General features: G+C 49.6%; 1 protein-coding gene across 1 annotated transcript; it reads right to left on the bottom strand.

Annotated features, from left to right (window-relative positions):
• Positions 1-7,438: 7,438 nt before the first annotated feature.
• On the bottom strand, positions 7,439-11,400 carry LOC146199096 (neprilysin-2-like). The gene is made up of 2 exons (XM_084592041.1): positions 9,182-11,400; positions 7,439-7,682 (listed from the first exon to the last, which is right to left on the bottom strand). Exons 1-2 carry the CDS (start codon positions 11,398-11,400, stop codon positions 7,439-7,441), a joined length of 2,463 nt encoding a protein of 820 aa, XP_084448167.1.
• Between the last annotated feature and the right edge of the window lie 1,050 nt (positions 11,401-12,450).

Raw genomic sequence — 12,450 nt, 5'->3', positions numbered from 1 at the left:
AAGGGCGGCGGGCTGATCACTTGGCGCACCGGAGTCTTGTTCACCGCTGCAGCAAGGGACAAGAGGAGAGGCGAAGCAGTGGCTGGCGGATTACACCAAACTTTATGCAGGCTGGCGCGATTCACATTTTAAGCATGGTTGTGTTCATTTATCGAGAATTAAAAAAATTGCGGGAACGTTGACGTCACATGCCAGACCGACCTAACCTAGACCGCTGACACAAATGGAAAGTGAATGAATGTAAAAAATATGGCAGACGTTTGACTCAGCTTAAACCTGGTCATAAGGAGCGAACACATCCCTCGCGATGGTTCATTGCTTAAAGAACTCGGCTGTGCTACTGAACGGGAGTACCTATATATGTTCGAACCGGATCGGTTTGAAACCGCCCCGCTTTTAGCATGACAAGTGAAATCCCTACCGAAACAATTAATTCCTAGTTTGACCTGCGAGGTCTTGAAGGTCATTCGTCGGCGCCCAGCGGACTCGTGAGTTGCTGTCCGGATAGTAGAGATTCCGTTCTAAAGAAAAAAAATGACCGATTACGATACTCGATAATGCGAACTTTGAGCGCAGCTCTTGGATACGTTAGTTTTTCAATGTGCTCATGTAGAGAATTTGAGAGATATGTTTCGACATACATGCCGCTACAGCCTAGTCTATATTTTCCCTCATAACCATTATTCAACTGGCACTGAACTATTTCCCACTTTTGGTCGTTATAAAGCAGACACCGACTTGACACCTACCGGCATAGCTGTTTTCCGTCGACCCCGCCTCGAATGCTGCGTGGGTAATGACGCGTTTCTCTTCTGTGCAAACATAATTCTCCGCGGACAATTTGCATATTCGTCAAGCTCCGCCTTTATTTGCGTTAATTGGTCCCGTATGCGGCACCCGTTTCGGGCCTACATTCTGCTTAAAACGTATTTTAACCAGTTATAATACTCGCCTAACTTCTCGCCTCAATTTTTACGCTTAATTTCACACATCATCTCGAACATAAAGTGCATGTAGTCATAATCCACCATATATTATTACCCATAGATGCAATGCTCCCCATTAACCAAGCCGTCCGAACGTTATTGTGCGATTTAAGGAAGTTCATGTCTTACTCGTAATCCAAGGATCTCGGTGGATTCTATTCCCATATCGCTTTCCCGTTTGGCAGCTGCCTTATCACCTTTCCTGTCTTATCACCTCCATAACTGCAGTAAAAGTGACCTGCTACTATACGCCAGATGCACGTTGATGATGTTTAGCTCACACCGCTACCGCCGCACCCTCCTCCACTGCGCTCTGCAGCTTACACTTTCCCCTGTCCCTCTTCCACCACTGCCCTCGTCCAACGTCACCCTTCAGGTGCATCCCCCTCTCTGCCTTTCTTTATCACCCTTCTGTGGGGTGTATTTGTCCTCTCGTCATAATCTTCTGCTTTGACGATATACTCACGCTTTGGCGTTTTGTAGCACCATACTGAGGTTGGCTTTCTTCAGCCCTCGTCATAACCTCCTCCTTTCACGGTAGCCACTCTGTGAATGGTGTTCCTTTGGCAGCCCCGTCTTGTTCCGCGTTTCTTCGCCCTCGCCACATAGCTAACCCAAGTCACTAAGCCATCCATTGCCTCTCACCCCTCTCATTATTCCCTCCTCCTTAATGCCTAAAGAGGATTTCTATATCTCCACTCTACCACCCCTTAGCCTTGGCAGGTGGGTACGTGTGACGCCGATAAAACCGACGGGTAGAACGCGCAGTCCAATAACGAGCGCTCGTAGAGCTGCGTTTTAGAACAAATACTCTCCCTGATGCGTCAATGTGTGACATATGGTTATAGTAGATCACATATATGGAAGTTAACATCATATATTTGATGCGATTAAATAGCATATATGGGGCATCACTCATTGCCAATTAAGGGTTCATTAGCAAATAATTGGCCACATACGTGCCGTATTAATGTCTTTGTTTAAACTGATCATGCATGTGACACGTCGTCAAGAGTCAGATATGACAACGGCTCCTGTCATCTTCCTTTGTGATGATATTTCATGCTAGGTACGCGACTGTGGGGATTTGGCGGCTGTGGACATAACGGTTGACGCAATAGTAAAAGGCCTCGTCCCTTAACAAAGCCTTTGTCCGCGCAGTGATACTGTACGCTCTCGCTCACCCTCGAAAGAGCGAGAACCGCGCGAAGACGGCGTAACCGAGACTGAGACAGCGGGGCTGCTTATCACTGGGGTGTCTTCATCCTCCAGGCTGTCCGGATCGATCGAGAAGGGCGTCGACGAGGGGCACGTTGGGTGGTACCCTGCGACGTCGCACACACCAGAGACATGCACTGCGGGCAATCGTATACCTGTTGTATAATGCTAAAAGATTGAGCTATACACTCTTTTAAACTCTCCAAGCTTGTGGTCTGAAACTGTAAACTTGTGCAGCATATATATCCTGCAACACACCTGGTGTGTTTGGAAGTTTTATCGGTAGTGACTGTTCTCTGTACCTCCGTAGAGATTGTAGGAAGAAGAAATGGACTGCACTATAGCTCTCCACTTGTCGTCGAGAGCTCGTTGGGTAGAGCGAAGCCTAGCGGCGCTACGCTTCATACACCAAAGACGCTTTAAGCACGCCAGGAAAACGTACCCTTTGCTGCGCGCTTTCATGACAGACCGGCGACGATGACCAAACGGTACATTGTTTACTTCGTAAATATGCAAAAATTATGTTGCAAATAATGGACAGTCTTCGAGCGCCTCATTCCATAAACGCTGTTCCTTAGTGTACATGAACCTACGTACGGGAACATAGGGCACAAACCCGCGATATCAGACGACAGCTATGGAGTGTTTATATTTTTCGCAATTCCATCAAGGAAGCTCCTGAACGACAGCGACGAAGGAAGACAACAAGACGAGCGCTGTCTTCCTTCGTCCCTGTCGTTTTTTTCGCGCTGTTCTACACAATGGAAGCTCCTGAAATTTACCGTTAGGAGGTGACATTTTTTGTGGAAAAATATCTCCACTTAAAGCGGAGATATTTTTGGAGTGGAGATAAAGTGATGACTAATCATATAAGATCGTAGTCAAATTTATGTGCCATTTCTTGCATTTACAAAGTTTAGGCGAAGCCTTGCCTTCTTCAGCCGGTCCAGAACTTGACACGCAGGTAGGTCAGACAGCCCTTGTCATCACGGCCGGTGCATGCACTAGCATCTGGAACCTGCGCGTCAACTACGAGAAGCTCCGTATTGTGTAGGCCTCCGGATTAATTTTGGTCCTCCGGAGTTAAAATGCACTGACATCGCACAGCACGCGGGCACTTTTGTATTCCGACTTCACCGAAATGCGATAGCCGTGTCCACGATTCCGTCCTGCGATCCTGGTTTTGGGATTAGAACTCGGTAACAATGCCATTGAGCGAACGGAGTGCCGTCGTCGCCAAAACATGGCGCAGATGACAAAGGGGGTTCTCCATCTTTCATTGAAAAGACCGAACCGAAGCTTGAGCGCGTCTTCCCAGTACTTTGTAACTGTAAGCTACTCGACTGCAACGAAACACGAAAAGCCAGAAAAGAAGTAAGATTTCATTTCTGCATGGCATTTTCAGTGCGACTGCTTCGGCGATCACGCTAAAGGAACCTGTTCGGCAGAGACAGTCAACCGTCGCGCTCTTACCGGCCATTTTCGAATCCTCCGAGGCGCAAACGTGTCGGTCGGTCGAGCAGGATCTAGGGTTCGCGCTTCATGCAGTCCAGCAACGTGCACGCGCTGCCCGCAGTCAGGACATTCACGTCATCGGCTGGCTGCAACACCTAATGACAATGATTATGGCCGATTTGATTTCCAGATCAGAAGTGGGAGCAAGTGAAAGTGCTGCAAAACACAAGCGATTAGATTTGGTGGGTAGAAACTGTGGCATATCATTAGGCCTATTAATCCCGAGCAGGTTTCTCGTAAGCTATATTTGGCTTAAGAAAGAAAAGAAGTGCGGAGTAAAGGTTCTTATAAGATGCTTCTTCTTTCTCTTCTTTTCGACTTGGCCTTGTGCGTGCTGGACGACATGGAGAAGGAGGACGATGCACTCGGAGAAACGGACGGAACTAAACATTATATAACACTACCAACAACAATATTTAGTCATATAGAAGCGTATATATGCCCGCCGTGGTGGCGCAGGAGTTATGGCGCTCTACTGCTATATCCAAGAATGCGGAATCGAATCCAGGCCGCGGCGGCCGCTTTTCGGCGGAGACCAAAAGCAAGGCATCCGTGTGCTGTGAAATGTCAGTGCACGTTAAAGAACCCCGGGTGGTCGAAATTTCTAGAGCCGGCCGCTATGCGGCGTCCCCATAGCCTGAGTCACTTTGGAACGTTAAAGGGCCACTGTCCAGGGAAGGCCCTTTTAAGCAAAGGAGCCCAGTGTTTCGATCAGGCACCGGAGATAGTCTGTGCAAAATGCTACAGTGATACGCGCGCCGCAAAGCATCGAAAATACAATTCAAAGCTCTCTCATGCTCTCCTCCGGGAAGCCAGCTTCCCCGTTTCCTGCGCTGGCCCGACGGGCCACAGCAATGACGTACGTACCGCGAACAATGTCCATTGGTCCGTTTCGCTGACTGACAGGAGAAGGATGGGTGTCTACCGCTCGCAGCCAGAACCACTGTCGCAGCGCGCTTTTCCCTCGCCACGGCCAGACTGAATCCAGCGGCGCGCGCTCCCTCGACCGTTTTTTTTTTTTTTTTTTCGCGCTCGCGGAGAGCCACGCCTCACCTCCCGCCAAACGCGGAGGAGGAAGGGGAATTTGTATTGCGGAGGCTAGACGACCTCGGGCAGGAGAGTGAAAAACCTTTGCGAGGGAACGAAAGGAGAGAGGCATGACAGAATCGGGTGATTGCGGTGGCTGTAACTGCGTTATTAGTTACTCTTTTCAAAAACATTTTGCGGCCTTGCGTTTTAGGGGCGAAGTCTCACAGTCACCAGGGAAGAAAATATTTTCGACCGGAGGGTGGACAGTGGGCCTTTAAACCTCATAAACCAAACCAACTAGAAACGTATATACAAGAGATAATGGCGACCTTACTTCCAGTAACAGAAACCGGCACAAAACTAAGCGCAGCTACACAAGCTCTCACTACAACTTCTCCGAAACTAGGCCTGCCTGCTCCCTCGGTCGAAGCCCGACCCAGATCTCCAGAACTAGGGACTCTACCAGAACCCACCGACGCAGCGCAACCATGTGCAAGATTTCTAGTTACGAGAGGAGCGCTGAGAGAGAGAGAGAGAGAGACAGAGAGAGAGAGAGAGAACATCGCGACACGAGCGGCGATACGCCTCTCTCTCCTGAGCTACCGGAAATTACTCCAATTTTCGGGAGCCCATGGTCCGCGCTCGCCGCCTCTTTAAGGGCGCGATGAGAGAGGAGGACTGGGGCCGTGCAGTGGGACGCAGTCGCGGGCCACCGTACCTTTCCGCCCATCCTGGAACTTTCATGTGGATTCTACTATGGTCTGTTGACCGACGACTTGGTACCCGGATCGACGGGGGCGAGGAGGCGCAGCACCACGGGCGAAAGCGCGCATTTGGACGCGCTGCCTACGTGAAGTTTTTACAAAAATAACACCCGTCCCGTCTTGTGCGTTGTCTTCTCCTCATGTGCGGTTTCCTTGCGCTGTGTTAACTTGTAAAAATTATAAACCAACTAGCCTAAACTAAGATCCTACGTGAAGGGTTCTCGATTTTTTTCACCTGCGCCTTTTTCTTCGACGAACGCGCCGAAAGGTTGCAAAATGACCACGGCGGCACGGCGCTTATAGCACACTTGAACGAATTAAGCAGGAGGCGGCGATGATGAGAGGGGCAGCCGTGTGATTCTAGGCCACTTCGCACCTCTTTGTGGACCGGCACCGACGTCATTTAAAAAATCAACAAGCACGCGCAGAGAAAACTAAATGCGTGAGTGCTTCGGATGTGATCAAATTCTGCCCATGTGGCCTGTGGTTGGACCATTTGATCTTTATTTAGGAGGCGGACCTCGGCAGCGGAGCTCTGGGTTAAGGGATGCGCCCGACATCGGCAATATTTATTCTCTGTCCCAGTAAATGTTGTTACCACCACCACCATCACCATTTGAGAGAAAGCGGGAGAAAGATTTTATAATGTAGAAGAAAGTTAATATTACGCCAATGTGGGAAGGCTTCTTGATTCAAAAGCTGCAATTTTCATCTGGATACAAATACGTACTGTCTTTTCAGGCTTCGAGTTGTTCGTCGCCATAAAAGCGAACCGCGCGTTCTTAGTTTTCTGTTTTTAACTCACTGTAATGCAGATTGCATAGGATAAATATTTCATGATGTAATTACTAATCAGCACCAGCGTCCGCCAAGCAGCTAATCATTGTATTGTTTCGATTGGTGACAAAACGTTGTGTGTGTGTGTGTGTGTGTGTGTGTGTGTGTGTGTGTGTGTGTGTGTGTGTGTGTGTGTGTGTGTGTGTGTGTGTGTGTGTGTGTGTGTGTGTGTGTGTGTGTGTGTGTGTGTGTGTGTGTGTGTGTGTGTGTGTGTGTGTGTGTGTGTGTGTGTGTGTGTGTGTGTGTGTGTGTGTGTGTGTGTGTGTGTGTGTGTGTGTGTGTGTGTGTGTGTGTGTGTGTGTGTGTGTGTGTGTGTGTGTGTGTGTGTGTGTGTGTGTGTGTGTGTGTGTGTGTGTGTGTGTGTGTGTGTGTGTGTGTGTGTGTGTGTGTGTGTGTGTGTGTGTGTGTGTGTGTGTGTGTGTGTGTGTGTGTGTGTGTGTGTGTGTGTGTGTGTGTGTGTGTGTGTGTGTGTGTGTGTGTGTGTGTGTGTGTGTGTGTGTGTGTGTGTGTGTGTGTGTGTGTGTGTGTGTGTGTGTGTGTGTGTGTGTGTGTGTGTGTGTGTGTGTGTGTGTGTGTGTGTGTGTGTGTGTGTGTGTGTGTGTGTGTGTGTGTGTGTGTGTGTGTGTGTGTGTGTGTGTGTGTGTGTGTGTGTGTGTGTGTGTGTGTGTGTGTGTGTGTGTGTGTGTGTGTGTGTGTGTGTGTGTGTGAAAAAGAGAGGGCGAGAGTAGAGAAGCCCAACAAGCTTAACAGCGAACATATCCTATTACGGCATCGATTTGTTCGTGTATGGCACTATGTACATGCCGGCACTTAAAAAGGCTCGACTGTGAGCGCCTAAAATCAGGTTACCTCTCAGCGACCACATAAATCTGATTAAATTGCTTTGTTACACACGCAGTGTAGAACTCTGGCAAGAAAGGACACAATTCGGAGAGCTTAAGACTTTTAAAACATTATTTAATACACTCGAACATTTTTTTTTTATTTCATCTTTTGCTTTTTGTTTTTAATTGAGACGTGCACTACGCAGCTAATTATGTCGTAATTATGCCGTAAAAACATTCCAAATTGTCGCAACAGCATGCGTCTTCAGAAAGTGCATGCTTTCGGTGCAACCATGGCCGAGCCCTGGGCACAGCCGAAGGCCCTGGCGAACGGCGGAAAGTTGCGCAGCGGTCCGTTGACCAAGTACGGAGCCGGAGACCGGACGCCGTGGTGGAGGCGCAGGTGGAAATAGGAGTCGTCGTACGACTCGCATCGGTCCAGGGCGAACTCGTAGAAAAACAGCCGGTCCGCTGCGTAGATGCCACTTCGAGATTCGCGGAACCTGAACCTGCGACATCCCCGGAAAAGTGAAGAATGATTAGGCTGGGAACCATGGGAACTGAATTGTTAGTTATCAATATGGTGCTGCCACTGTGGCACGTCAGGCGGAGCTCGGCGTGGGCTGGGGGCTGCATAAACTATGCATGTCTCTCCGTGGCGCTCAACACCAATGCTCTGTAAGTTCACCAACGACGGTAACACCCGCACCTTTCCGTCGAGCTGGTTGTACTATACTTCATGCGTGCAGGAAAATCATAAATACATCAGACTCACAGGCTTTCCTGCGCATTGCTACCATGACAGCATAGATGGATTCTGCACTGTAAAAAAAAAAAAAAAAAAATATGATCGCACTTCTCAATTTTTTTTTTTATAATTAGGCACATGCTTCTTTGCTTATTAATCCCCCTCCCCCCCCCCCCCTCCCTTCAGAGAGATTTCTTTAAAGCGAAGAGTCTAGTGAATGCAGAAGTTGAACACCGGCGGGCAGCGTCCATTTGACCTTCAATGTCAAACCTACGAGTTAAGGCATAGTAACACAAGTGTCATATCGTTGTGTCGATGCTTATGTCAAATGTACTAGAAATACGAGTGTTATATCGCTGCATATAGCTGATGCCGAGCATAACTGCAGTGCACTAATTGTAGGTCTTAATTACCGTTAATTAGTTAAATGTGATCGAAAATTGAACGTTATATCGAATATGATTGCTCTACTCTAATTGTAGGTCCTGATTAAGTACTTTTAATTACTTAATTGTGTATAACACTGAAATTTCGGCTACAGCGTCATGACATATACTGTTCGAGATGTCTCGATGAGCAGACCCCACCCCCCCAAAAAAAAAATAATAAAGAAAGAAAACGCTAAACCGCGCAAAACCATGCAAAACCGAACTATCGCTCGTCTAACAGGGTTCAACCATGGTTCTAGCAATTTTTATGTGCGTGCTTTTACAGAGAAGGGGGCAGTGTTGTAGGGAGGCTATAACCGCTGCGTGCACGCCCACAAAAGCACTGTCAGAAGAACTATAGTGGAGGGGAAAGCTTGATATTGGGGGTGCATCTGGGGAGGTACCCAGATGCAGAACAAACTATGGTTTTGCTATGTTGAAATATATACTGCCAATGTGTTTGAACACTTTTCTTTACAGCAACATGAACAAAATGACTTTTTCTTTCCTCCGAGAAATGCTTACTGATTAGGTTGTATTGATAAGGAATGCGTCTATCGACAATTCATTTTTACTTTTTCCTTGTCATTGTATAACTTTTTTTTCTGTTCCAAAGCACTGTCTCATTTTGTAACGCGTGAGTTGTTCATTTTATATCGCACAAACTGCCGCTGCTGTTCATCGTTGACCTTACGGGTGGCGAAGCCCGTCAAGCGGTCATTGCGAACTGCTTTTCTTTTTTTCGTCACCCGCGCTTTTTGTACGACAAAAGCGGAATAAACATTCATTCATTCATAAACTTGCCTATGTACCCCTTTTCCGGAGCACTTACTTTTGGCTGCCGTGAGCGGCGTCTTGCAGGAAGACCTCCAGGGCCACTGGGAGAGCAAGCAGGTCACGGGCGTCTTCTTTCGCTGCCACTTCGCTAGAAGACGCGTTCCCGTAGAACTGCTTTTGCAGGCAGCCGGACAGCAGCGCGAGCCTGAGGTGCGCCACGTAACCTGGCGGACCCAACTTCGAAAGCGAGTCCAGGTCTGTGAGGCGGGCGAAAGCTGATCTCGCCAAATCTAAGCCAAACCTGGGAACGTGACGAATGAAGAAGGCGTCCTTGGTCACATTCCTCTCGATAGCCGCCGAAGGAATAGATAAATATTCTATATCAAAGTCAAGCCAGGGAGTATCGCGAAGTGGTGACCCCCGCCAGAATGTTTCAAAACTGTCGTTGTTCAGCCTCTGGAAGGCGTTGGAAACCGACGATGCGATGACGCCGTGAAATGACCACAAGGAGGAGTGGCTGTCTTTTTTGAAAAGGCGGCGTGTGTACTTGGCCCTCGAGTCTCTATCTTTGAACCAATCGGGCACGAAAACCTGTCTTCGCAGCCTGAACAACTCGTCCCTAAACCTGTTGGTCACAGCCGAGGTCAGGTTCAAGTATTCCTTGACGCAACGCACGACCTCTCCTATCACGTCTTCGGCGAGAGCGTCCGTAGAGTCCCTGATGCGACGCTGATTGCGTAGCTGGGCGTTCCAGTAAAGGTAGGCGTACGGTTCGGGCATGCTGTCGGAGAGAGCCCTCAGGCATCGAAGATCAGCGGCTTCTTTGGCCGGGTCACCGTCTTCCCAACCGGGTAGTCGCGCACCTGCTAGGAGGGCAAGTTCCATGAATTCCACGAAATTGAGGAAAGGCGAGTACCGAATGAACACTCTGAAGGCTAGGTAGTTCAGGATCGTGCTGGATCCGAAACGATCAATTACCGCAACCAGCGTCCTCTGGAAAGCGTCACCCTTAATTGTTATCAAGGTGGTACTGCGGACTTGAAAGGCGCCCTGAAACACTGTGTTGAGGAACCTAAGCCAGTTCCAGCCGCGCGTGCTCCTCAGAGCCGACACTGGTTGCACGACGTACCTGTTCACCGCCATCCATCTGCCGGCCAAGTCGACGAGCGCCTGTTCCAGCTTGAGCAGATGTACCATGTCTCGCAGGCCGTGCATCCTCTCTGCAGCCGAGTGAAACCAGTCGGCGTTCACATCTCGCATGCGTACGAACTCTCGGTACAGTGTCTTTGGAGGGCCTATCCTGATCACCCATTGTGCAGGCTTCCCTCTCTTGAGCGCGTACTTCGTGATCTGGACGCCAGCTAGAGCGGGAATGGCCGAATATGCCAAGACCCTAGCGGCAGCTACGGATACGTCACGCGTGTGATTATCTCTGAATGGGAAGCCACCAAGGCCGTGCATGCCGAGAATGCTCTCGAAGGCCGCGTTTGAGTCACGTTCTCCGTGCTTGAGCCGGCAAGACTTCCACAGTTCCAGTGGTCGCTTCAGGAAAACATCGTCCGTCCCACCTTTCATCTCGTCCAAAAGGACGTGTTCAAAACTTCTCAGGCGCAGTGTTCGCGGTGACACCAACGCGGACCCTTTCGATGGCTTATGATTCGCGAGCCATTTGCCACATACGTGGTGGTAGAAATCGCTGCAAGGGTCGACACTGGGGTCGAGCAACGCTTCTAGTTCTTCTGCTATCTGCCGGCAACCAATACCGTGACAGAAACGGGTTGAAGATGGCCTCGCTGCTATCGTAGATGGTGAGGGAGGCTCTTGTATGGTCTCGGATTCGGCAGCGCGGGTTGTGATATCCGTATGCCTGACCGGTACTACAGTGGCAGCGCTGTCGTCTGGAGTCTCTGCAAGTGGCAGATGAGTATCACTGGTGCTAGGTGTAGTTCGGACCCGCTCACGCCGCCGTCGTAGCTTGAGTCGTTTGGTGCTGGCTCTGGCGGCCGTGAATAAGTACTTGGGGGGAGGAGACTCGAACTTGGCGGCCAGTCCCGGGGGATGATGCGCATCGCTGTGACCAGGTTTTTCGGGGAAGCTGCGGACGAACGCGGCCAGCAGTAGTACGACAGTAAAGACGAACACGAAGAGGAGGACGTAGTCAGCCTTTCTCGAAGCGTAGTCTTCGGATCGCTCGTAGAAGCGTCTGGGATAGTAAGAGCTCTCGTCGGTGGTTGTGTACCCGCTGGGTAGCGTCAGGCGCAGCGGTGCGGGCATAGCGTACGCGACGTGTTTCAGGCTCTTGGGCCGCAAGTCGCCGGGCCAGGCCGTCGAGCTTTTCTTCTTCTACCCTCACGTGTCGCGCGGGTAGCACGTGCTCAGTATCTTGGCAACGGGTAACGCTCGCTGGCCGCGCTTTAACCTTTACTAAATCACTTTTTGAGTTTTTTTACACGTATGGAAATGTGCGAATGTTCCAAATTTTCAAATATTGAAAATAATTATTTTCGATTCGGTGGACGAATCAAATAATTTATGTTCAGAATTGTTCGAGACGCATCGAATCCGTTCTGTTTCATGTTTGGCTCGATGTTCGAATAGGGCACGCCGCCGTTCTTTCCGACTTGTTTCAAAAAACTCCCTCCGCCCCGACTGATCTAGCTGTGTGGGAAGTAGGGTTGAATGCCGCCTATGTCAATTCCTGTGGTGGCGTCCACAATGCTCGTTTACATATTGTAAGCACTGTGCGTGCACGTCGTCTTCATCTGTACATATTCATCACCATCGGTCATCTCGTCGGGGGGGGGGGGGGGGGGGGGGGGACGATGTTTGAATAAGGCGCTGCTGGTTTGTAGATCCTCCCCTCGAGCTTTAATCATATCGTCCAATAGCAATTGCCATCTGTGTTGGCAAAGTTATGGAACGTATGCGGCTCACGCGCACTGAGTGGTACTTGGAGAGATACCAAGTGTGTCCAGGCTTTATTTCCGGTTTTCAACGTGGCCGTTTGTCTATCGACAACGTGGTTGACCTGGTCACATTCGTTCAGGTGCAAAAAAATTTGAAAAGATTGACTGCGGCGTTGTTTTTGGACATTAGGCGCTAACGACAACATTACACATCAGACTACTATGGAAGTATTGCAAACTGCTCAGACTGGAGGCCGTGTGTTCAGCTGGATACGCAGCTATTTATCAGAGAGGTCGCTTTTTATCCAGACTCTGGACGGGCCAACCTCTTTACACCGGTGCTCACGCGGAGTCCCACAGGGTGGGGTGTTGAGCCCTGGCCCAACCCTGTTCAACCTTGCTCTCATCGGCCTAGTCG

This window comes from Amblyomma maculatum, chromosome 2 (genome assembly GCF_055883805.1).
Source record: "Amblyomma maculatum isolate TAMU_Amacu chromosome 2, ASM5588380v1, whole genome shotgun sequence".
In the NCBI taxonomy this organism is placed as follows: Eukaryota; Metazoa; Arthropoda; class Arachnida; order Ixodida; family Ixodidae; genus Amblyomma; species Amblyomma maculatum.
This window is presented reverse-complemented; position numbering and strand designations above follow the sequence as displayed.